The sequence below is a fragment of the Archocentrus centrarchus genome, chromosome 11 (assembly GCF_007364275.1).
Source record: "Archocentrus centrarchus isolate MPI-CPG fArcCen1 chromosome 11, fArcCen1, whole genome shotgun sequence".
NCBI lineage: Eukaryota > Metazoa > Chordata > Actinopteri > Cichliformes > Cichlidae > Archocentrus > Archocentrus centrarchus.
In genome coordinates this window covers 18,085,872-18,112,822 of record NC_044356.1, presented here as the reverse complement: position 1 = coordinate 18,112,822, position 26,951 = coordinate 18,085,872, and the positions used below count along the sequence as shown (strand labels likewise).

At 40.4% G+C, this 26,951-nt stretch overlaps 1 protein-coding gene across 2 annotated transcripts; it reads left to right on the top strand.

Moving 5' to 3' along the window:
• The first annotated feature begins 4,086 nt into the window (after window positions 1-4,086).
• cap2 (cyclase associated actin cytoskeleton regulatory protein 2) lies at window positions 4,087-26,951 on the top strand. Of its 2 annotated transcripts, none has more exons than XM_030740927.1 (13): window positions 4,087-4,328; window positions 8,887-9,008; window positions 9,088-9,188; window positions 10,811-10,888; window positions 15,853-15,996; window positions 18,185-18,270; window positions 19,053-19,158; window positions 24,713-24,911; window positions 25,017-25,133; window positions 25,505-25,540; window positions 25,639-25,721; window positions 25,838-25,981; window positions 26,058-26,951. In XM_030740927.1, exons 2-13 carry the CDS (start codon window positions 8,897-8,899, stop codon window positions 26,139-26,141), a joined length of 1,290 nt encoding a protein of 429 aa, XP_030596787.1. In that variant the 5' UTR covers window positions 4,087-4,328; window positions 8,887-8,896; the 3' UTR covers window positions 26,142-26,951. The 2 variants fall into 2 exon arrangements, with proteins under 2 accessions (XP_030596787.1, XP_030596786.1); XM_030740926.1 differs by having other exon boundaries at window positions 25,017-25,183; window positions 25,417-25,540.

Sequence of the window (26,951 nt, the reverse complement as noted above, 5' to 3'; positions counted from 1 at the left end):
GCATCCTGACCTACTGTCTGTGCGTGTGGTTCAACAGCTGCACAGCAGCAGACAGAAAAACACTCCAGCAAGTCATCAACACTGCTCAAAAGATCATAGGCTGTCCCCTGCCCTCCCTCCACGAATTGTTCAATGGCCGCTGCCAGAGGAGGGCACAGAACATCCTCCAGGACCCCTCACACCCTGGACACTCTTTGTTTCAGCTACTGCCATCAGGCAGACGTTTCAGGACAATGAAGCCCAAAACAAACAGACTGAGGAACAGCTTTTATGCCAGGGCTATCATTGAACTGAACTTTTTGTGGTCAAATGGACAGTTATGTGGGGTGGTAGTGCTGAGTGTGTGTGTGCGTTGGAGTGTGTATCGGGGCTAGATTCTTCTAATGTTAATTTATTATTGTGTATTGTATTTTTTTATCATTTTTATCACTCATATTTTTATTTTTATTATTTATTTTATTATTATATTGATCTGATCTTCTGATCTTCTTCAACTGTGTGTGTGCATGCACGTCATAACCAAGAGGGTCTTTCTGATGAAGCCAGTGCCAGAAGAAGTTATGAAATAAAAACAAAGTTGATAATAGATATTCAGAAAAAAAAATCATGAAAAACTCCTGCTATGAAAATAAAAATACTCAAATAATTTACAACAGTACAAGTTTTCACAATTTCTTAAATGATTCTAAACATTTCTGATTATTTATATTTGAACATAAATATGTGGCTCTGTAAGTCTGAATATGTGCAGGTGTCACATCACTGCTTGCAAAGTGAAGTCACACTTGAAACCATGTTATGAAACTCTAAAGTTACTCACGCCCAGTTCGAGCACTCTGTCTATCAATGATTAATCCCTGCTCTAATCAATAAGTCATGTTAAGAAGAGTGAGCTGCTCGTTCTCTGCCATCTTTCATTCTACTTAGAGGAGTATTTTGGTCGGCACTGAAACCTGAAACTGGGTCACATTATTGTGAGTGGTGACCATAACACATCATGGATGCAGCAAGGCCTTATGGGTGACATCAGCAGCAGTCAAAATCACCTGACCTCATGCTGTAACAAGATTAAAGCTGTTACTTTATTAAAAGGATGATGCTCAGCTGCAACACCCCCCTGGCTGGAGTTTGAAATGGCCAGAGAGTTTAGTATGATAGAGAGAACTACTCTGTGAAAACAGTTGGAGGTTGTGTGTCTTCTGTGGGTGGAGGTGCTCCTTAAGGTGGTAACACTTTCTTATTAGGAACTTTAAAAAGGTTTTACTTGTCACATTATTAATTAGTCTAAGACAACTTTAGAAAAACCCTCCTCCAGCTCTGGTGAAAACCTGAAGAATAATGAAATCGTCAGTGTTGCTGCAGTTGGCACTTATAGGCTGCTGAGCTTTAAATAAAAAGCCTTCATTACAGTCTGGGTGGCCACTTGAGGCTGACTTGAAAAGTGAGTCAGGCCCCATAGATACCCATGTTAAAGCGGCAGATTTTGGAGCAGACACACACCCTCCTACAAAAACAAACATCCAAACATCTTTGGACCTGATACCTGGTGTGAATTTTTATATAATGCAGTAATTTTAGTTATATGAAGTCTTTCCCTTATGTGGTTGTTTAGTCTTGTCCATCCTCCAGATGCAGACCTGCCTTATATCTTTCTCTCCCAGTTCTCATTCTAACTTTCTCTCCTCTGTTTGAGTGCGTAGATGGGTGGGAGGCACTAACTGCTCTTTTGCTGTGGTCCAGGGAGGACTTTGGTTGGTGGACCTGTTCTCCATGTCCAAGCTATGACAGTATTTAAACCTGAGTTAAAGTTACCTCAGTCCCAGTCTGGAGATACTTACCTGATTGTAACCCATGGCCTAGATAACCAGTCTTTGAATACTCAATCTTGTTGCACATTCTTGTAGCACTTCATATAACATGTTAATTAATTTGACTGTGTCCTACCTTTGAGTTAAGTCTTTACACTCAAAATGGATGTAGCCTCATGGTTTCATGATGCCTCGGAAATGAGTCACTCTTAGGGTCAGCTGAGATTTCATTGTGGAGATTTATTTTAGGATTAAATATTCTTGGTAGCAAATAAATGAATCAGCGCAGCAGCACATTAACTACTGACTTTGTGTTGAGGATATGTCCCTCTCAGACACTCTCTTGGCTGCAGTTTTGTTAGTTTTCTGTCTTCTTCCTTCCATTTGTAGGTGCTGTACCTCAGTCACTGACCCTCAAAGTGTGGGCACACTTTCATTGAGGAAAACTTCTTAAATATATTGCCTTCGAAGGTAGTGAAGGTAATGGTTTGCATATATATATATATATATTATATATATATATATATATATATATATATATATATATATATATATATATATATATATATGTTTTTTTTTTTTTAGAATTACCTTGGCCAGAATGTCACTTAGCTAGCTTACTGGAAACTTCTAACTTCTCTCAGCCTCTCTGATTCCTGGTTGGTACACCGGACTGAAACCATACTGTTTAAAAAAAAAAAAAGGTCATAGCTGACCATTCACTAGTCAGGTCCTGTTATGAGGCCTCAAGCTGAGCATTTTCATGCTTACCACCCTGCTGTTTTGAAACCAAGCATGTTGAATAAGGTGCAGATTACCTCTCACCTGTCCTGAATCATTCTTGACTTTATCTTCTTTTATTCCATTACTCTAGTGCTGACTATCATTTACAAAATGTTATATTCAGTAGATTCGTGACTTCAAATGTTTACTGACTTCTGTACCAGACAAGTCACTGCCTTCTGGGCATTAGAGAGAATACAGATTTTGCTTTTCAGACCTGAGGGGTATGAAAAGGAAGCTCACCTCAGACAGGCTTTCTTTCCATTAGCTGGCTTGATAAAACCTAAAATGGGTATGACAACTGTGGTTATTGACTTTCTCTCAGCTAAGCCAGGCTTTCTGTCTCAGGCTCTGTGCGCGCTCACAAGAAAGGGGTGTGCCACGCACCATATGACTCTTCTTTTGCACAAAATAAGCTCTGTGAGTCCTGCCTACTCCAACGAGAGATGCTAGCAGATGAGGATGATGATAAAGTGGGGACAAAAATCTACTAAAAAAACACAAAAGCTATGACAGAAATTGCAACATTGTTGCAAATAAGACAAAAGATTAATGCTGCAGAAAAAAATCTCGGAATTTATCACAAAGAGCGGTAAAATAAACATTTTAAGTACAGTTAATATATTTAACTCTGAGTCTGCAAATTCCAGTGACAATGCAAGGCACAGTTTTTACTGTTGTAACTTTACAGCTGGACTTCATTCGGTGGCATTATATATGCCACCGAATGAAGTCCAGCTGTAAAGTAAGGCACAGCTTAAGTTTGTCCCAGCAGAGAATCTACACTGCGCTTAAAGCATGCTGTAAAAAAGAATTAATGGAAATGTGGTGCTATTAGCCGATTTTAAACCAAAACACTGAATATAACCTGCTCTGTAATGTGCTAGTGTAAGTTACCATAGTGATTTAGCCAGGTAAAAAGAGCGCCACTTTAATGACACAGAAAACTCTGACTTTAAGCTCGACATAGCTTTCTACCCCATTAATCTGCTACACCCGTCTGGAGGCTATGCCAATCTTTTATATACAGTCTATGACTGTACCACACTGGTCTACAGCCAAACTGATTACTTAATTACAACTGAAAGTACAACTATTTTCACTCTATTTTCAGACCTCAGTGGGGTTAAAAAATAAGCCTTGGTGTCTGTTTACCTTTGGGAACTAAGGGAGTATTTCAGTTAGAAGTATAAAAGTAAAGGGCACCTTTCAACTTGACTGATTGTGAAGTTATTGTTGTGATGTGTGTTAATTTATTAAGAGCTGTCAGCCTTAGGAACATAAAACCTTCAGCTGTTGATAGAAATATCGCAGACTCATTTTTAAGGTGGTTGCATTATGATGATGATGATGATGATGTTGATGAAGACTGCCCTGCTAGTAAAGGGCAATTCCCTAAAAAGAGCCCCAAGCAAGCATCACCGCAGCATCAATCACTTGGCTATTTTTAGCAGAGCTTTGAGGCTGCCATGTTGTCTGCGAGGTAAACGTCTATCGGTCCCAGAGCAGAGAGGCACTGAGTCACGGTCCCGTTCTCTGCAGCTGTGCGCCTCTCAGGTTCAACGTGTTGCTTAATTAGGACATCCCGAAAGAGCGCCGGTGCTCCGCGCAGCTGAGTGACGGGGCAGGGGAGCAGGAGGGGACCGCAAGACAACAGCACACCGCCACGAATCCGTCCCGGCATAATCACACCCCTAAAGACCAGGACAGAAATTTACTGCGGACCAGAACAGGGAGGTAAGATGTTTTTATGAGTACTGGTGATTTTTTTTTTTTTTAACCAGTGTCAAGTTCCGTCGGTTTAGGTGTGCGGCGGAGGGATGGAGCCATGCCGTGGGGGTGCGCCTCCCTACGCATTAATGTCCATATGAGAGCACTATTTGTAGCCTCCTTTGTCTCGATCGTTTTGGGGAGTACCATTATTGTGGCGAGGAATATGAAGCATCAGATTGGAGGACGGGGAAAGTCCTGTCAGCCGGTGCCATGTCACGTTTCATTATGGAGTGATGGTGTCTTCCCATGTTTACACAGAGAGGGGTTCATTCTGCACCAGACTGAGTTTAAACAGTGTAATAGCGTTACAGACTCACATATGCTGTACCTCAGAAATAACAGCATGCTAAAAAAAAAAAAGAAGAAAAAAAGAAAAGAAAGCAACTAAACCTTTAAACCAGTCTGGATAAGATTAGTATGATTTCATATTTAAAACTGATCAGCTTCTTCTCACAGATATATAAACACAGCAGCTGCTGGTAAGGCCCGCTCGCCTGATTTCAGTCACTGGTCCATATTACATGGATTACATAGGATTACCAACCTCGTGCAGATAATATAGATCATTATTGTATTAATAATAATCATAATTACAAAAAACGTTCACCAGTGGTTGGATGAGCAGCTGTAGGAGATAAAGAAATAATTTTCTGACCTGCAGTTTGCCTTATATTTAACCCCCACAGTGTCTCAGAGTAGAGGACACAGGCCCAAAGTGGAATATCTTACAGTAGGTCCATAACAGCAGAAGCCAGACTGAGTCCCAATATAGCCACAAAGATCCAATACCAGGCCAGAGGGTTCAGGAGACACATGCAGGGTCAGGGTGAAGTCCCTGAAATCTTTCCACTGCATGTGCTGCTGGTTTTGCTCTGGGGTGTTTATGTTGCAGATCCTGCAGCCAACCTGACACCTGCTTTCACTTAACTGCTCATAAACTTAACCCTCCACATTTTGCACATTTGAACTGATTGTAGCAGTACTTCTTTAAGCACTATAGGCACTTCATGTACTGATTTGAGTGTATCAGTTTAGATTCAAACCATCAGTCAGTATATAATCCATTCATTTTGTTTTTGCTGTTTTATCTCGCCTGTTGTTTTCATGCACCTGTTGGCATTTGTATTTTATGTTTTGTTTGTATTTTTAACATGTCATTTGTACAGCGTGGTAACAACATAATTTCCTCTTCGGGATTAATAAAGTTACCTATCTTTGTGTCTAATCTTGAGGAAACCAGGGTAAAGGCTATTTGCTGGAAATTACAGACACATTACATACACATTAAAAACATGTATAATTACAGACAATTAAAAACATGTATAATACAGCACTGGCACATTTTCATGCCACATAAATGTATCTCTGATCCAGCAGGCTTAATTCCGGGCTTCTTCCAATTAGGTCTTTGTGTTAAACTGAATGCATTCCAGTAAGTCCATATGAAAAGGCAAAAGAGCATCATTGGCCATGTCTTTGCATTTCCATGGAGAATTTGGACAACCGACAATAAAATCAGAACAGAAGCTGACTGTCTTTGCCTCAGGCTTTATAGACAAAGTTTGAGGTTGTTGGCAAGCAAGACTGATTAAGTGTTTTGGATTTGAGTTAATATAGTAGTTGGTTCTTTGCACTCTATTGAATTAAATTGGAATATTTTTTAAATTATTAATTGTTTTCCGGTTTTGAAAACTGGGCTTTATGATTTTATAATCTTATATCTTTAAGTTTGTTCAAAGCTTAAAGATCAGATTTGCTGGAGCCTTCAAATTTTTACTTTTGTCATGATCAACATTAAATGTTTCAGCTCTAATAAAATCACATCTACAACTTTTTAAAAATGAGTACCTCAGCATGCCACTGTTAAGCTACCATTTATTGTAAAATATATTCTATGTTCTAAAAAAGACTGATGACCAGCGATAATGTGCGAGGGAGTAATGGAAACAATACACTTGTTTTGTTGAGGCAAACCCCTGTTTTATGATGTGTAGCACATTTTGCAGAGCCTTTGGGTATGGAGCGCAAACCTCTGGAAATCTGTGGACCTCACTGGATAAAGCGTCGCAGGTCTACACACTATCTGATGTTTGTAGATGTTAGGTATATTTATTGTTTTGGCTTTGTATATACATGTTTTGGTTAATGTTTGCTATATAGTGGTGTCTCGTAATCCTACGTGGAACAACTAGCCTTGAACCCCCGTAGAAAAGGTTTATTAGAAGCTGGTACCAAAATATAAACTGATAAGAATATTTGTACTCATTGCTCAAACTCAAAAATGTCCTGGTTCAGAGGTTGCACACTTGTTGTCAACCTACATCCAGCTCTCCAGGTTTCTGGTCTTGCCTAAGAGCTGCTGTGACCCACAGAACAGAAATAACCTCTGAGTCCTGAAACAGGAATTTGGCACTGCTGGGAGATTTCTCCAGAGAGATTCGATGACGCCCATCAGGACATGTTTGCTGCTCAGAGGACATAATTACTAGACATAATTTACAAAGATTACAGACAGTGAATGCTATTCTACCAACATAGCTGCAGTATTATTGGAGAGCCTCCTGGTGCTTCTGTTTATCATTTTGCAAAGCAAACAAAGCCGTCTATAACTCACACCACTGTATTGCGTGTTGGACACACAGGTAAACAGCAGGTGTCAGATTAGGAACTGTGTGTTACCTAGCAGTGGTTTTCGTAAACATGCAGCAGGTCGCTGGATTGAATTCCTCCTCTGTTGACTAATATATGTTGGAAACAGGCCAGCATTGCTTCACGGTGAGACATATGACTGGTCAGTGAGACAAAGTGGTCTGTAGGGTATTCTCGAATGTATTTCAGTGGTGTTCAGTTACTGTTTGTTTACCTCTGTCCAACAACCAGACACACATTTCAAAAGAAAATATGTGCAGCAATCAATTCTTGCTTTGGGTTTATTGGATTATGCCACAAAAGTTTGACTCTGTGCTTTATCTGTTAAAATTCATCTGCTGTTTCATTGGCCATCTAGTTCACATGACCTGAACCCCAAAGAGATTCTATTGGGTGTAGTCAGGAGGAAGTTGAGAAACACCTGGGCCAAACACACAGATGAACTGAAGGCTGCTATCAAAGAAACCTGGGCTTCAGTAGCTCCTCAACAGTGCCGCACACTGTGCGCCTCCATGCACTGATGCAGTAAATGGTGGTAAGGGAAGTCCAACCAAGTGCTAAATATTTAACTGAGCATACATTTCAGAAGTTGGACATTATTATAATTAAATTTTTGATTGAGATACAGGATTTCAGATTTTCAGGACCTATAAGCCATAACCATGAAAATTAAAAAAAAAAAAGGGCTTGAAATTGTTACTTTACATGTAATAATATATGATATATGAGAGTTTACCTTTTTCAATTAAATTATGGAAAAAAAATTACTTTTTCACAATATGAGATGCATGGCCACAAGACAGTGTACTCCTATTGCCAGATAAATGGGGTGAGTTGCATCAGAAATGGCATCCAGCCTAAAATCTTTGCCAAATTAAACATGTAGAGAATGAACTTCCGTACCAGATCAATCGGGGCTTGGGTTAACAACGACCGCCTCCGTCATTGTTGGCCAACAGAGTGCCAGTGGAAACTGTGCTACTGTTGGCTGAAAACAATGTAAAAGGAAAGGGAGAAGGCATGTTAAGGAGGCAGTGAGAGAAAAGGAAAAGCAGCATTGTGGAGGTGAGAGTCTGAGATGGTTTGGACATGTACAGAGGAGGGATAGTGGATATATTGGACAAAAAAATGTTGAAGATAGAGCTGCTAGGCAGGAGGAAAAGAGAAAGACCACAGAGGAAATTAATGGATGTATGAAAGACAACATGGTTGGTGTGACAGAGAATGCTAGAGATAGGATGAGATGGAGCCAGATGATCCACTGTGGCGACCGCTAAAAAGGAGAAGAAGAAGAAGATGCAGGAGTATAAATCAGGCTTTAGAAAATACCTTTAATTTATTCATTTGCACACTTTAAAAAATAAACAAGCAAACAAACAAAACACTGCAATATAAGACAAAGTTTTAAGGCACAAATCTTACCTCAATTTGCAATATAGGAAAATACAAAAACAATAGAAAGATAAACAAACAACCATAAATAAACTATATTTGATTCAAGTTCATTCCAAAGTTCCTTTCTTTGCTTCATCTGCACTTCATTGTTTGACTTTTCTCTCAGTCTGGCACTGGTTTCTGACCTTCTCTATCCCAATTAGGTGACACTTTAAAATGCTTATGGCCCAGGTTGTGACTGTAGAAGAGGGCCAGACACTTCAAACACTGACATTATTTATATAAGACATGCTGCACTCATTGCTTTTAATGTTGATGGAAATCAGGAGCAGCACAGTGGGAAGGCTGAATAGTGAAAAACCAAATTAAACAAAAATAATGTTTGGACATGAATTGCAATGATTTCAGCTGTCGTCATGGTTCAGACATGACACCAACAACGCCATGATTTAGAAGCCATTGCTGCTTTTGTTTCTAGGTTTGTCGCCATGGAAGGATTAATGCAGCGGCTGGAGCGAGCGGTGACTCGCCTGGAGCAGATGTCAGTGCAGCCGTCCAGCAGCATGGCTAACGGGGACTGTGTCAATGGCATAGATGGAGGTAAGTCTGTTCTCAAACAGGCACTGGGTGCATTTAATCAAGACAAGCAAATGAGCAGGGATTTCACTGAATTTTCCAGGTCTGTCTCAGTGCGTGGAGGCCTTTGACATGCTGATGAGCGGCCCAGTGTCAGACTACCTGAACAACAGCCGAGCTATAGGGAGCGAAGTGGAGAAACATGTAAGTCTTCACCCCCTAAAATCAGAAGTTTCACAAATGTTTCCCTCTGAATAATGAGTCACTTGTAGGCACTGTCCGTGCATCAGCTGCTGCAGACAGGTGTTGCTGCAGCTGCTGTTGCAGCAATTTGCCAAAGCAATCACACTGTAAAGAGTCATTCCCTAAGTCTCACACTAAATTCAGCTCACGCTGTACAAGAAGCACCACTCGGCACATATTCAGCCTCTGAGTGTCGACCATGCTTTTTAAATGTGCTGCTTACTCTGGTTTTTCTCATTAAAATGGCTTTGAGAGATCTTTGTTGTGAAATATTTTACCACCAAAATACTGTGAAATTTAAAGGGTTAGTTTGATATTTTGGGACCTATTTAGTTTCTCACTTGCCTAGCGTGCAGGCTATCCAAAGGCAAGACAAGCCACATGCTGAGATATTTAAAGCTTGCTAATTAAGATGCTGAATTTGGTTTATTTAATTCATAAAAATAAGAGTTTCAGCTACATATTTGCTATATAGATGTGTCTTTAACACTCTCTAACAAAAAGTTAAACTATTCCTAAATGAACATCTAATTCTATGCCTGATTTATAAAACTAGTTTGTGCAAAGGAAGGAGAGCTCTCTGTAAAGGGAGCACTTCTGGATAGAGTGGAGCCACCACAGATTTTCATTCTCTGCCAACCTTTATCTCATTGGACACACATTTATAAACACAGGATTGTCCCACTCTAGATTCCACTTAGATAGGCAAAGCTGTATGGGAGGTCCATGGTCCCAAAGAAGGCAGGCAGCATGCCCGTGTGTGTTTCCTGTCCTTAACAAAGCCGAGGATGGGAGTATGATTGAACTTTGACCTCACATTCATTTATCAAACTCTTAGTGGAGGACCTTTTCCTATTTGGTAATGACCCCTACTCCCTTTAGGACTGTAAGTGTTTTATGGTATGCCAGTTGGCAATAATAGCTGTGTTACGTCCTTGGAATGAATCCAGAACAACAAAAACGCTCCAAAACAGAGGTGTAAAGGTACTCAGAAATGCTTGTATTTCCTCTGTACCTTGAAACATGGTTTCCATCTCTGTGTCCCATCACTGAACAAGGTGGAGTGTGTGTGTGTGTGTGTGTGTGTGTGTGTGTGTGTGTGTGTGTGTGTGTGTGTGTGTGTGTGTGTGTGTGTGTGTGTGTGAGTGCGCGCGTGCGTGCGTGCATGTGTGAGCAAAAGCCGGAGGTGGTTTCTTCAAGTTTGTAAAGTTCCTTTTATGGAAAAAGTCTCCCTGGTGGTTCCCTTGGCCTGCAAATGGACCTCTCATACACACACACAGAGGATACGGCTGGCTGGGAATAACCCAAACTGAGTGTGTGTGTGTGTGTGTGTGTGTGTGTGTGTGTGTGTGTGTGTGTGTGTGTGTGTGTGTGTGTGTGTGTGTGTGTGTGTGTGTGTGTGTGTTTTATGAGTGCATATCAGTTAGACATAGTCATTGCCTAGATTTCTGCAGCCAAAGGAACATGGTGAACAATCTGTGAAGACAAGCCCTCAGCATTGTTTGTATTAATTAAAAACAGTATAGTAATGTCTTGTGTGTAACATCAGATCAGTTCTAACCTTTGCACTTTGTGACTGACAGGCAGAGATGGTGATGAACGCCTTACAGACTCAGAGAGTTTTCCTCAAGATGGCTGCCACACACCAGGAACCAGCGCAGGTATGACAGGAGAACGTTAACAGGGAAACCCACTGATAATGTGTCAGCAAAACTTCAGTAAGTTCAGTGTGCTGTGGTGGGGTAATGGTGTTGTGGATATTTTCTTGGCACAGTTTGGGCCCCTTAGTACCAACTGAGCATTGGTTTGCTGACCATGTCCATTCCTATATGACCACAGCGTACCCATCTGATGGCTAAAAGCGGCCATCATTCTGATGGCCGCTTTTAGGAGGATAACACCCCATGTCACAAAATCTTCGCAAACTGGTTTCCTGAACATAAGTTCATGAGTTCACTGTACTCCAATGGCCTCCACAGTCATCAGATCTCAATGCAATAGAACATCTTTGGAATGTGGTAGAGCTACACATCATGGATGTGTACCCAACAAATCTGCAGCAACTGTGTTTGTTGCTGAATGTTTCCAGAGCCTTGTTGAATCTGTGTCATGAAGAATTGAGGCAGGTATGAAGGCAAAATGTGGTCCAACCCAGTAGCAGCCAGGTGTATGTAATAAAGTGGCCAGTGAGTGTATATGCACTGGACAGTTGGGACCAGGAAACAGTTGAAAACAAAGAGGGTGGGGCAGACAATCAGAAAAAGAGAAGGCAGACAGGAGAAAACAAGTCATAATCGCAGGAAGATAAAAGCACAGGAGACACACATGGAAAAGCAATGAGTAAAATAAACCAGGAAGATGAAGGCACAAATACAGACAGAGGGCGGCAACGACAGGAAAACCCCAGGGAAACTAGAATAACAAAATCAAAACAAACCAAAACTCAATAATATCACAAGGTGTAACACTCAACATTGCAAAAACAGGGATTCATGATATCTAAACTGATAGTGACAGTAATTCAATGATGTTCTCTCAATAACCTAAATCAGGTTTACTGGCCTTTGTATTGTTAAGGTAACACCAGCCTCCCCTCCCCTCCCCACCCCCACTCCCCCACCCCCTGCCATAATTATTTTTTTACTGTATCCCTTCATTGTTTTAAGAGCCTATCTGAATGTGATGCAAACAATGTTACCATGTGGCTTGATACTAACACTGGGATTGGCTGTTTGTGTTTCAGCCACACAAAACCTGCAGTAAACTGAAGCGTGGTGCAGTTCTCATGACTTTAAGAAACTAATTGCATCAAATTACAGCAGCAGCCTAACAGAGTTGCGTCTCATCTCAGTCCTCTGTCCTGGTCTGCATCCTGCCACCCCATGTGTTTCCCAGCAGGCTGGTGTGCTCACAGAGGGATTACTCTGCTCTTTGACCAAGAAAATGCTAGTACAACACATTCCCAACATGTTCACGTATAGAGAACAGAGGGGTGGGAGAGAAGGCTGTGTCTGTGTGTGAGAGAATGATATCATCCCATTGGCCTTCTGCTTGTGTTATATGTGTGTGTTACAGAGTCCACAGAGCCCACCAGGAAGTGATTATTCCCGATCTGTCAGGTTATTGGTTGAGAGGCTGTGAAACAAGTATTCAGAGATAGTCAGAAATGCAAACAAGGAAAGAGTGTGGGTTTTACAGAGAGAGTGAGAGACAGAGGGACTAACCCAGGAGAGGGGCGGGCTGACAGAGTGGAGAGAGGTGAAATTCAGCATCACAACTAAACCTAAAACAAAACAAGGAAAATGGAGAAATGGTTCATTTGTCTTTTTGAACGTGGAACACGAGCCACTTGAAAACAAAAATTTCCAAGTCTCGAGGTGTAACCTGGTTAAAATACAGAGCAATAAAAAAAAAAAAATCATTAAACCCAAGGTAGATATACCCACACACCCTTCATTTTTAAGTATTGTCAGGTTTTTTTAGTGGCCCGCATTCAAGTTTCAGCAAGAAAGGCTGAGAATGTAAAGTGTAAAGAGTTTTAAGACTCCAAGCCTGCATGAAAACAGTAAAGCAAAGTTAATGCACATTCAAATCATGTAGTATGAAAATGATTTAAAAAAAATACTCTGCTGTTTATAGCCTTTAAAATGAGTTGAACCACGGACATTGTCCGATATGAAGGGCCCTCCTTGGTTTAACTCTCTGGGCATTTCCAGTCACAGCAACCTGTCAAAGATGCCACTTTATATTTGAATTTCTGAAAACTAGATTAAAACTTTCTCTCTTAGCATGAAAAAGTTGGTACTTCAGTTTCCTTGGCATAGTCAACATGACCTAAAAACCTTTCAGTGCACACACACACACACACACACACACACACACACACACACACACACACACACACACACACACACACACACACACACACACACACACACACATGCACTCATGCACACTGTAGCCCTTAGTAAAGATGGAGAAAAGTGTGTGTAACTCTGGGCAGTGCCCCTTCTCTATCCACACACACACATTGCTCCCAAACGTCTGGCCTTTCTCTGCAGTGCAGTTCTGTTGTGCGCTCTGACTTTTTATGGGCATGTTCTATATTTGAGCCTGTTGTCAGTTTGTGTGTGTGTGTGTGTGTGTGTGTGTGTGTGTGTGTGTGTGTGTGTGTGTGAGAGAGAGAGAGAGAGAGAGAAACAGAGTGTCAGACAAAGAGAGAAAGTGCTCGAGAAAGTAGGTGTCTCTCGCTCTCTCATGTGACCTCAGGTTGGCCTCTTAACTCCCTGCGTATGACTGTGTGTTGCTGGTCTTGGCAGTTCACACACAACTCTCTTCCTTTGATGCAGCGCCTGTATAGGAAGTCAAGTGCTGTGTTGTTGTAACACACTGAGCTCAGTCCAACAAATAGTGTGAGCTGATGTTTTTAATCTTTTTTGTCGAACTGCAAAATCTGATCGATGACAATAATGATTCAATACACTCAGCTGAGCTTGACAGTGACTCTTTTTTCAGTGTACTGATAGCTCAGCGGGAAAAGCAGAACTGGAAATGACTCAATAAGCTGCTTTAGTCACGCCACAATTTACTTTTTCTTTCTGCATTTGATTTTCTGTCCGTATTATCCACGAGGCCATCAGATCATCTCGCCATCATGTGAGCCTTCTCACAGCTGCTCAGCATAGCACCAGGATGAAGGGTGTGTGCCCCCTTTAAAACTTGCTAGTCATTCTTTCTCACATTATGTCTTCCTCCTAACTTCGCTGCATGACTGAGTGAGGGAAAGTCCACTATCTGACCCAGGATCTGACTCACTTAAAAGTCATACTTTCAGCGGGAGTCAGTATGCTGACGTTGTTTTGCAGCACACTGAGAGCCGGACATCTCAACACAGTCACAGTACCTGAGTTTATTCATTGCATTTCTTTAATTATTTGATTTCTTTTCCATTTCAGTGAAGTGGAGCCAAGAAGTCCACGATATTTAGCTGACACATGCTTGATGCTTTAAAGACAGCGAAATTAAATTCAGATGATATAATAAGCTTCATTGCAGATTAAACTACACAGCTTCACTTTGAAGCTCCACTTTGAAACTCATTTAAAATAATAATAAATATTATTTCATCCGTCCATCCAATTTCTTCCCTGATGGCACCCTCCCAAAGGGATTAATAAAGTTTAATCTAATCTAATCACTTATCCAATTCAGGTTTGCAGGGGGCTGGAACCCATCTCAGCTGTCAGCAGTACACCCTGGACAATAATAGTGATAATGATAGCATATAACAGTTTTAACACTCCTAAAAATGCTTTTCTGGCAAATATGTGCTTTAAAAAGCATTGCATTATTTTACTTTTAACCTCCTGAGCTCCTGCATACTTTTGCATTTTCTTCCTCTTATACTTACATATCCTACGCATACCAAGCAAGAGATCAGAACTCAGGGGGGTAAAATCAGATATTTTACCTCTAAATTTATCTTCCTGTACTCATAAATTTGCATTAAATGAGTAATTGCTCACTGTTAAATACTGAAAATAGAGATAACAGATTCATAATGGAAAGAATTACAACAGGGAAAGGTAATGGAAAAAGTTATGCCTTAGGGAGGCAAACTTCACCCCTCAAATTTTACTTGTTATGCTAAATTCATAACAACATTCTCACTCTTAAGCATTCCCTATTTGCGGCAGTAAAGAGGTGATGTATTGCTTCAAAGGCAGGCATTAGGTGGACTCAGCCGGAATAAAAACAGCTGGAGGAGCAGAGAAAGGGGTATCTGTCTTGGCTTATGAAGATCATGTGCGTCTGATCAAGGGAAGAATTTGTTGGGAAACAAAGTTTAGTCCTGTTTTTATTGCTCCCCTGCTCACAAATATAAAATTATTAAAGCTGACGCACATGGATATATTTTCATTTCAAGGATCACCTCATGCCCACGTCTGTGTGCAACACCAAAAATACAAAAAAAATATGAACTCCGCTTTACACGGCCAGTGATGCATCAGGTATATCAGGAGCACCACTGTAGCTTAACTGATCACTGCCGGCTCCTTCTGTTTGTTCATCAACTTCTTCTTGTCACAGCTCGTTAGCACCATATGTTTTACATTACACTCATTTCACAGCAGATCAGAACATGTAAGCAGCTATTCGCCAGTGAAACACTGTGTTCCTGCACTTGTGTGAGTGCGGGTGAATGTGTAATTGATAAACTGTAAACAGTGGAGAAACTGGATGCCTTACAAGGCCAGAGGGATCTCCCCATGAACTGAGGAATGTTTGCAGGAACAGAGAAACGGGGAGGGGAGCTGAGAACTATGAGACGAGCTATACCGTAACTGAGATCTGGATGTGCCAGTGGAAAAAAGGCTCAGGCTAATAAAATCAGACGTTCTCCTGCAGCCCAGTTTAGGAATTACTGGATGACGCTGAAGTAGTAATGGAAATATAGCTCAGATGGTAAAATCAACAGTGTCTGAAAAATGCATGTTAATTTGTACAAGCAAAGGTATACAGTAAGATTTTCTAGCCACCAGTGTTACTTAAATAAATAACAATAATTTGATGTGTACAGGGCTTAGACTATAATCAATTGAATTTATCCCTTCTGTTCTTGCAGACAGAGCTCCAGGACCTCTTGAAACCAATTTCAGATCACATTCAGGAGATTCAGAACTTCAGAGAAAGAAACCGCGGCAGCAGCCTCTTCAACCATCTTTCAGCAGTCAGCGAGAGCATCCCCGCTCTGGGCTGGGTGGCCGTGGTAAGGAGGAGTAAAACGGAGGATAACTCTCTGCATTAGAAAATTTATCAGGAAGCACAGATAAATGTGCACACATAAATGTGCATATACAGTACCAGTCAAACCCATTCATATGAATGGGTGAGTGTGTCCAAACCTTTGACCTCATACTGTACAAGTTGGGACGCTGTTTAAAATGTAAATAAAAACAGAATGCAATGATTTACATATCTAATAAACATATATTTTATTCACAATACAACATAGGAAACATATCAAATGTTTGAACAGGAAATGTACAATTTAAAGAAAAATATTAGTTTATTTTGTATTTGATGGCAGCTCAAAAAGGTTTGGATGGGGAGGATTCAAAAAACTGGAAAAGTATGTGTTACTAAAAAGAAACAGCTTGAGGAACATTTTGCAACTTACTACAGTAGGTTAACTAGCAACAGCTCAGTAAGATGATTGGGTATAAAAAATATTCTTATAGAGGAGAGCTTCTCAGAAGTGAAGCAGAGGTTCACCAATCTACAGAAAAAAACTGCGTCTACAAATTATGGAATAATGTCAGAACAATGTTCCTTAACATAATATGGCAAAGACTGAATATCGCAAGAGCTTGGAGAAAAAAAAAAGCAACTTGACTTCTTTAAGTTTTTGTAGATGTTTCACCTTTCATCCAAGAGGCTTCTTCAGTTTTAAAACCAAAAGGTGGTCCCAGCTATTTAACCCACTATTGATCATGTGCATCATCACATGTGTCAAGATGTGAAAATGCGTGGGTCATTACCATCAGGGATTTTTGGGTGAGATCTTGCTCCCCCACTATCATGCAAACTGTTGAAGTCACCAGAAGTAAGGTGTGAGTGGGGGTTGAGGCACCTGGGAAGGGATCTCATGACTAGATTATAGATGGCTGACACACGCCTAGAAATCTCTTGTGTGCAAGCAAAAAGGCTGAAAATCTATATACGTACATTGATTAGTGTGTAAACACGCCTTCCAAGAAATTAGACTTAATCCTTTAAAAATACATAGGAGCGGGTGCCGGTTTGTGGAAGCCGCCATGTTACCCCACCGTCTTCAATACAGTGGCTGAGATGGACGTCGCTGTTCCACCTAATCACATTTTATGTGTGTGGCTAGAGATTGGCCGCATACACAGTATGCCAAATAAATTATTTTAAATTCATAGATCACAAATCACCAATAGCTTTTTCAAACTATATATGACCATTTAACATTTGTACATGTATATTTTCATTCAAAACAACAACACTTACGGACAAAAAAGTTCAGGATTTCCTCAACAACTCACCTCAGTATCACTGTCATCAGTGAGAAGTGAGCTTGACTGACTCACTAACTCATATTGGGCTCCTTTCACAAAGTTTTACTGCCTCAAAATTCCTCTCCCAAAAGTCCAGCAGCTGCTCTCCTCAGGCCCCAAACATTTACAGACGGTTGTTAAAAGAAGAGGGGATGCTACACAGTGGTAAACATGGCTCCGTCCCAACTTTTTTGAGACATGTTGCTGCCATCAAATTACCATCAAACAATAAAATAAGCTCATATTTTTCTTAAAATTGTACATTTGGATATGTTTTCTATGTCCTGTTGTAAATAAACTGTGAGTTTAAGGGATTAAAAAAATCATTGCATTCTGCTTTAATTCACATTTTACACGCATCCCAACTTTTTCAAAATTGGGTTTGTAGATAACCAAATATCTGACCTTCATGAGCAAATGTTAAATTGCCAAATTATTCTGATGTTAATTCAAACCCACCAGAGCACAACAAATGTGAAGTTATGCCACACTTAATCCAACTTTTCAGTCAAAGTGCATCAACAACCTTTCTTGCAGAAGTAAAAGTAAATCCTTGTTTTTCCTCCCTACAACATGCTGTTTTTCTGTTTTCCATCAGGACAAAAATTTCCTCTGAGTTTTGAGATGAAGATCATTTAGATTAAGATCAAAGCTCAGCCTCTCCAGTGCTTCAGTTAAACTCTTTCAACCTGGTTCTTGTCTGTGTAGGTTACTGTCAGAAAGCCACTTTTCACCACTTATCAAACATGCTGAACTTAAGATGTTCCTGTGAACATATCTGCTTTTCACTCTAACGTTGAAAACAAATTGTCTGTCAGAGAAGTGTTTATACCTCTGTCGCAGGGAGAATAGTGTTTTTCTCTCTCCCCATCTCAGAGTCAAAAGCCTGGTCCATATGTAAAGGAGATGAACGATGCCGCCACCTTCTACACCAACAGAGTGCTTAAGGACTACAAGGAAACGTAAATATGGTCTTTAAGATCCAATAATTATTTTTGTGTGCCTTCTTTTTTCTTAATAGATGACAGAACAAAGATGCAGGATGCAGAGGAGGGGAATAACGTGATTAAGATGGACAAAAAAGCAAAGGACACTGGAGTATCAGTATTTGATATTCAGACTTTAATAACTTGTAATTTGGGTTGAAATTTTGGTTGAAGCTTGTTTATTTATTCTATAAGTGATAATTCATGCATCATGACCAAATTATTAGGTGACAGGGTAAAAAAAGGAATAAAATCCCAAATCAAAGTTTTTATTATAAGAACCATGATCACACACAGGAGATCTGTCACTGTGTCAAAAAAAATTGAGTAGAGAGCAGAGAGGAGGCAAAATAAAATCTAGAAATAAGCAAGAATCCAAACATAGATGATGAAACTTATAAAAATGGTTGTGCACTTCAGGAGATCTAGAGATTTGCTGGAAAGCTTAATTGCAGTGAATAATGCAGAATTTGGGGTCTGGTAGTTGAGCAGCAGGACATGGTATGAATGCTGAGGTGTGTGGCTCGCGTATACCAGGCAGACTAACAATGTTCCACATGAACGCAAATAAGTGTACTTCCCAACGTGCCAAACCAAATTCTGTAACCACTTTACTTGCAAAGTGCTGCACTATTACTAATTTTCTTGACGGCATTCCTCCTTTGCTCCAATTGCTTACTCCAGTCCGTCCTCATGCACATGCCCCTGCTTCCTCACTTTTTTTTTTTTTTTGACCATCATACATTTGTCTCTCCCAGAGACAGACGTCATGTGGACTGGGTGCGCTCCTACCTGTCAATCTGGACTGAGATGCAGGGATTCATCAAACAGCACCACACGACAGGTCTGGTGTGGAGCAAGAGTGTGAGTACACAAGCAAAGCATGGGCAAAAGATTTTTCTCTATGTTAGTACAATATTGTGCTGTTTTGTGTTATAATCTCCATCTTCTCATTTCTCACCCTGAATCATTCCCTTTACAACTACTTTATACTGTCAGTTGTGTTTTCATTTGGGTTTCTGTTCGCACGGCTTGATAGTTTTATATCTGCTCAAAATAACTTCTACCATTTTTAGTTATGGGGCAGTCAGTTACATAAACCGCTGCAGGGAGCATGAATGAATGAATGAGCTTCTCCTCAGTGGCTGCTCGCCGCAGTTCTCTGTAGAGCTTGCAAAACTCTCCATCACTCACACACACACACACACACACACACACACACACACACACACACACACACACACACACACACACACACACACACACACACACACACACACACACACACACACACACATCTCTTTATGGATGTCTGCCCAAGGACTAACCTTCAGTAGATCTCAGAGATTACAATGGCCTGAAACCAAATCCTTCAAAGCACTCTTGACATCTTTCTCCTGTCGGTTAGGAGGGTTTTTAATTTTGTCTTGGTTACAGAAAGAAACGTACTTTAAAAAAATAAATAAAAAGTCATGCTTCACTTTCCTTATTAATTGAATTGTTACTCACAGGGGAAACATGCCTGTTCGCTCTTGCTCAGAGCTGAAAGTGAGGATCAGTAGTGCTGTCATATTTGTATGCAAACTACAAAGTTGCTGCCAGGAGCTCATCAGAGTATCTTAGTTTAGCATAAAAAATGTTAACAAAGTGAAATATCTAGCCTGGTTAGTGTCATTCATAGTTTAATTTTAAACACTCTGTACAAGTTAAATAAATAAAATAAACCATGTTCATTTCTGATCTTTTGAGGTCCAGTTAGAGATCAGAAGTTCACATACAGCCATCATGAGCATGAATATTGTGGTAATTTTGGCCTTTTAATGATTTCTTTGAACTTTTCTTTTTCCAGGGTGAAATGATTGTACAGCATACATCTTTAATGATTTTTTTTTAAAAAAAAGCAAGAACTAGGTGCACAAGTTTGAATTTATTTTGGATTTTCTCTAATCCAAACAGGGTCAAAAGTATACATACAGGCTGATATATATACATACACTCCCAGTAATATATTTTTTAAATGTCCCTTAACAAGTTGCACCTCGACCAGATTCTTTTGATAGTCATCAACGAGCTTCTGACATAATTCTGGCTGAATATTTGACCAGTCTTTGTGGCAGAATTGTCAGAGTTCATTTAAATTGGTTGGTTTCCTGGCAGAGACTCTGCTTTAAAGCACAAATTCTCAGTAGGGTTGAGGTCAATGCTTTGGAAAGGCCATTCCAGAAGCTTGATGTTAGCCTGCTTTATCCACTCCAAATCCTGTTTTGATGTGTGTTTAGGATCACTGTCCTGTTGGAACATACAATTGTGTCCAAGTTTTAACCATCTAACTGTTGATTTGAGGTGAGGTTGAAGAATTTTGAGACAGTCCTTCCCCTTCTTTGTGCAATGTATCAGTACCACTAACAGCAATACAGTCCCAGAGCGTGATGCTACCACCACCATGCTTGACAGCTGATAAAGTGTTCTTAGGTTTGAAAGCCTCACCTTTAGTCCTCCAAACATACCTCTTGTCACTGTGGCCAACCAGCTCAATCTTTGTCTCCAGACTTTTCTCCAGAAGGCATTTGGCTTGTCCATGTGGGCAGCTGCAGATTTGAAGGTGTCAATTTTGGAGCAGGGGCTTCTTTGGTCAGCAAAATTACCCTGAGTGGATGCGAACTTCTTTGCACAGTCTGGGCAGCTGCTTCCTCCTGTTTGCAGTCTAAGAGGCACTTACACTAACAGGCTTCTGCTCTCAGCAGGAAATCAAATAACCCCCAAAAAGTTCACTTCTGCCTTTAATGTGATATGAAACGATAAAAACATATGCACAGCTAAAACTAATGCTCAACAACTGTGCTCACATGTGTCCTGTCTGCATGCAGAAACCTGAGAGCCTGCAGCGGCTGTGTGTCAGCTGTCGGCCCTGCTGTCAGACAACAGACCTGCTGCATGTGTGAAGGACACCGAGAGTGTGTGCACTTACAAGGACCAGACTGTGTTATACCAACAGGTGGTCTTCAGGGTTGACTTGAATGGAGGTTTTCTTTACAGAAGTTCCCCCGACAAAGATCCTGTGTACACGCACAGCCTGTGCTGTAACCTAAACTGCAGGGCAGGTCCCTCTTCAGCAATGCAACGCATCATCTGCTTCTTAGACAGAGGTTTAGCGACAAGCTTATTCACAGGCTGACATATGGACCCATGCAAACACTCACAATAATTACTATGCCTCAGATGAGGCACAGGATAAAAAACAAGGAACCTAAAATTAAAATGAAAAACATGGGATATTTGTTACAGTTGTCCCTCAGGTGCTTGTAGTTAAAACTTGTTAACTTGTTGAACTAACAATTGTTATCGTAGTTTCAGCTAATTCTTTCTTGTATAAAATTTTTGAAATCAATAAAAATAGCCATCTCTGCTTCATAAATCCCAAGGTGAATCCATCCTCCAAACTACTTATTACTGCCATGGAATATAAAGGAAAAGCAAAAAGTTCATAATTTTGGAAACAGAGAACAAAGGATGTCAACTATTTAATAGATGTGGCTATAGTTGAAAACAGCAGAAATTCTAATTGTTGCTCTTATAAGAAGATTTAAAGTGAAACTGATTACAGTAATGCAAGAAGTCAGCCAAAAAAAAAGGGCAAAATACATCAAATACTTCTTAAAATCACAAGAAATGGGTAACAAAGTATTTTTTTCAGCTAAATGTTTTTGTACACCAACAAATGCAGAAATACACAGACATAAACATAAGCAAGTAGCAGACAGTTTTACAGCCATTCATGAACACACACAAACACAAACACGTGCTAGTTCTAATCCAGAGGTATGCACTGAGCTGTTTAGTGTAACAGGTCGACATTGTTCAGCAGTGATATGCACAACACATGTTCCTCATGTCAAAGGTCAAGTCTGAGCACTCAGAGGCACATTTAGGGAGTTCAACCCAGTGTTAGGTGTGTGAGTCCATCTCTGTCAGCTGTCGAAGATCTTCAGAAAGCTCTGTGTGTGTGTGTGTGTGTGTGTGTGTGTGTGTGTGTGTGTGTGTGTGTGTGTGTGTGTGTGTGTGTGTGTGTGTGTGTGTGTGTGTGTGTGTGTGTGTGTGTGTTCACTGTAGTTTTACTGCACACTTCTCATCAGTTTAGCTGGTACATATTACTGACACATCAGGGCTACTTACAGGACCTGATTAATCTCATATTTTAAACTGCAAAGTAAAGCAAATACTGTACAGTAGAGTGAAGTTTTGGGAAAGTGATGCACAAAACATTTTGATTATTTCCATTTTGACACAACGTGCATCCTTTTTCTTCCATTTATCCAGTTCAGGGTCAAAAAGGGGGGAACTGGAGCCTATCTCAGCTGTCACAGGGTGAGAGGCCGGATACACCCTGGACAGTGTATCCCAGAGCTGCATGTGACAAAATGGTGCAGTCATAAAAATTTTGACTATTTCAATATGATGCTGTCTATTATACAAGTGATGTCTTCACATTCACCTAACAAGCAAAAGATCCCTGGTTTGATCCTGGGAGGAGATACAGATCCCTCTGGGGTTGTGTCAGGAAGGGCATCTGCCATTAAAAAAAAAAAAATCTGTCAAGTCAAACGTGTAGCTACCAGCTTTGGCAACCTTTTGTGAATAAGGGAGCAGCTGAAAGTAGCCGTCTTTTTAATGACAGGAGAGGAGGAAGTTGTTCTTCACAACCTTAATGTTACAAAAACACAGGTCTAAGTGTTTCTGCATGTGTTCAAAGTCCAGCTGGTCTATCATATCACACATGGCTTGAGTAAAAATACATCAATACCATCAAAGCTCCATGATATTTCTTGGGCAATACTCCCCCTATTGGAACTATTTGTTATGAGAGCTGTCATTGGTCCTTACTCGTATGAAAAGCTCACATCAGTGCCCATTTTTTTTTTTGCACAATAACAATTATTCATTAAAAAAAAAAAAAAGCAACAGGAAAGTTCCCAAACCAAAAATGCAGTGTTTCACTGTATAATAAAAGCTGGCTTTATTTCATTTCCATTCAGTTTTATTTATACAGCATCAAATCACAACATCGCTTACCTCAAGGCACTTTATATTGTAAGGTAAACACCCTACAATAATACAGAGAAAACCCCAATACTCAGATAACCCCATGTGAGCAAGCACTTGGTGACAGTGGGAAGGAAAAACTCCCTTTTAACAGGAAGAAACCTCCAGCAGAACCAGGCTCAGGGAGGGGCAGTCATCTGCTGCGACTGGTTGGGGTTGAGGGGAGAGAGAGACGACAAAAGACATGCTGTGGAAGAGAGCCAGAGATTAATAATAACTAATGATTAAATGCAGAGTGGGGTATAAACAGAGAAAAGAGGTGAGTGAAAAAGAAATACATGGGAACCCCCCCAGCAACTTAGGCCCATTGTAGTGTAAATGCAAGGACACTGTAAGTAAGGGATGGTTCAGAGTCACCTGATTCAGCCGTAACTATAAGCTTGATCAAAAAGGAAAGTTTTAAGCCTAATCTTAAAAATAGAGAGGGTGACAGTCTCCAAAATCCAAACTGGAAGCTGGTTCCACAGAAGAGGGGCCTGAAAGCTGAAGACTCTGCCTCCCATTCTACTCTTAAGAATCCTAGAAATAGTATTAGTCAAGAATAGTATACAAATAGTATGCAAATTAATTGCTTCAGAAAAGAAATCTCTTAAATTAATAGATCAGTCAAATTTGCATGTTTAATGTGTGTGCGATACTTCTTCTAATTATTACAACCAACATGTGATTAGACTGAGCCTAGTTTGTATTTTTTTAGATTATTTATATCAAGTGCCAGAAGACCAGGATCTGCGAGATAGTGCAGAACGGTCCATACTTAGAAAAATCGAGTACAAATTAAATGAAATAAGCATGCAGGCCTCAGTACAGACCTCAGAGTCAGAGACAGAATCAAATTAAGACTTCCACAAACATATTTAAATGCAGACTGTAGAGGCTAATCTATAGTGTCTTTCAATCTTCTGTAATTTCCATTTAACCTCTTCCTTTGAATGACCAATACAGAGGCGGTTTTACGCGTGTGACAACATTCAGCCGCAGCACGGTAAAACTACCGTGTTGCTCCATCGGCCATCTTTATTCTTCTACATCTTCAAATACAAGAACATTTTATTCTTCATGGGCCTTAACAACAGAATTGCGCCCTCTGTAGTTCAATCACATAAAATACATCTTCTTAACAGATGTTCTCAAATCCAAATGTTACAAATGAAATACATTTCCTTTTAACTTACTTATACAAATATGAAACACAAAAGGAAACTAATATATGACATAAATCAGTTATAAATTTATAAACTCTACAAAATGGTGCTTACACAGACCTTTTTGCATTTACACTGCCAATTACATTTTTTCCTCTTCCAACATCTCCCAGGGCCCCATTGCTCCTGCTTCTCTCTTTGACTCCCTGCCAGCCCCCAGTGCACCCTGTCCACCGCCTCCTCCTCCTCCTCCTCCCCCCGGCCCTCCTCCAGTCTTCACCGATGACAACTCCAAGCCTCAGGCAGACAGCACAGCAGCCCAGCACTCTGCGCTATTCGCCCAGCTCAACCAGGGCATGGACATCACTAAAGGTGGGTCTACAAGCAACATGGAAGAGCACATTTTCCACCTTGATTTAATTTAAGCTGGCCTGAGGTATTTTAAAACTCTCTTATCCTCATACTTTCCATCCGTAGGTCTGAAGCATGTCTCGGATGACCAGAAGACCCATAAGAATCCCAGTCTGCGCTCTCAACAACCAACATCAACAAAAGGCAAGAACCCTGGGTCTGTAAGTTCACCTACAGCAGCTGTCCAGAAAAGACTCCCTCTGCTGGAGCTGGAGGGGAAGAAATGGAGGGTGGTACGTGCAATGTTTAAATCCTTTTTTGAAGACCATTTGTAGTTAAATAAACCTACGATCATAGTTGAAATGAGATGCGCTTAGGAGAATTTCACAGATTATTTAATTCATACTGTATCTACCCTGCTCTAGTTTATAGCCTAGAAACATTTATTTCTATCCTATGATCAAACCTAATCCAGGTGTCCAGGTAGGCCAGCTACTAATCTGCATTTGAATGCATATCACTGCAGGAAAACTTTGAGCAGAAACATGACCTGGTTATCGATGAGACGGAGCTCAAACAGGTGGTGTACGTCTTCAGTTGTAACAACTCCACCCTCCAGATTAAGGGCAAGATTAATTCCATCATTATAGGTAAGCTGCCTGAAAACACAAGTGAAATCATTAGTTCTAGCAGGAATTTCATAATTTTGGATTCTAATTCTCATCTGGTTGGTTTTCACTCTGTCTAGACAACTGTAAGAAACTGGGTGTGGTTTTTGAGAATGTTGTTGGGATCGTGGAGATCATCAACTGCAAAGCCATCCAGTTACAGGTGAGCACAGACACAGGATTTGTAATGTCAGTACTCAGTAAATCTACTGAGAGTCTCTCATGGGTCTTCTTCCATTTTCTTAAGCCTGTCAGTGATTGTGGCATGTCTTTCCTCAGGTTTTAGGAACAGTTCCCACCATTTCTATCAACAAGACCGAGGGCTGCCAGGTCTACCTGAGTAAGGACTCCCTCGGCTGTGACATTGTGAGTGCCAAGAGCTCTGAGATGAACATTATGATACCTGAAGGAGAGGACGATTACGTGAGTGGCCAAGATAAAGACACTGAGCTTATTCTTTCCGCGTGTGCAGCTGTGCTTATACTGTTTTCTTTTACAGAAGGAGTTCCCAGTCCCGGAGCAGTTCAAGACTGTTTGGAATGGAGTCAAACTGGTGACAGAACCCACAGAGATCGCAGGCTAACTTTATCATCACCACACGCACACAAATTTATTTTTTCCATCCACCTGATCTCATCACTCAGATATATGAAAGGGATTTTCTAACAGGCGCCTAGATTAATGTTTAGTCTAATCTTTGCTGCTCTATTTGTGACTTCATAAGAGGTTTCTCCAGCACTTCTGCAGCTGTTGACTGTAATGAACCAGTCAGTAAGTTGAGTTTTCTTGCCTCTATAACACAACCCCGCACTAGTCGTGAAGAATGTCTCTGGTCTAAGTGTCACAAACCGGAGCACACCTACATTTCTGTGCCAAAGCAACACCAACATTAATGTAAGGAAGTGTAGCTGTTGAAAAAATATTTTAAAGATACTCTCATCATTAGATCTCAGTCTCCTTAAAATATATTTTTTAAATGTTACAGGATTCCCACAATCATAGTGTACTCACACTGATTGCAGAAAGCCTAAAAACTGCACTACATATAAATACAGAAAAGCAAATAAGTGTATGCGGTATATTTTCCATCTTATAAAGTGCTGCCAGCACCTCTTTAATGTGTATAGTGGCCAGCAGTTATGTAGTGATGTTTCACTGTGAAGTACATGCAGTAACGATCTCCTTATTCTGCACTGACGCCTGCTGTTGTGATTGAAATGATTAATCACCTGGCTCCTAATTTCTTTTACTGTATAACGTATCAGCAGTAGCAGCAGTGGTAACACTTACCTTTGAGTGCTTCTTTATTGTACTTTGTATACAACTCTTATTTTGTAGCACACAGCACCAGCATAGGACAAATGAAATGTTGATACTAAGAAATAATTTACAA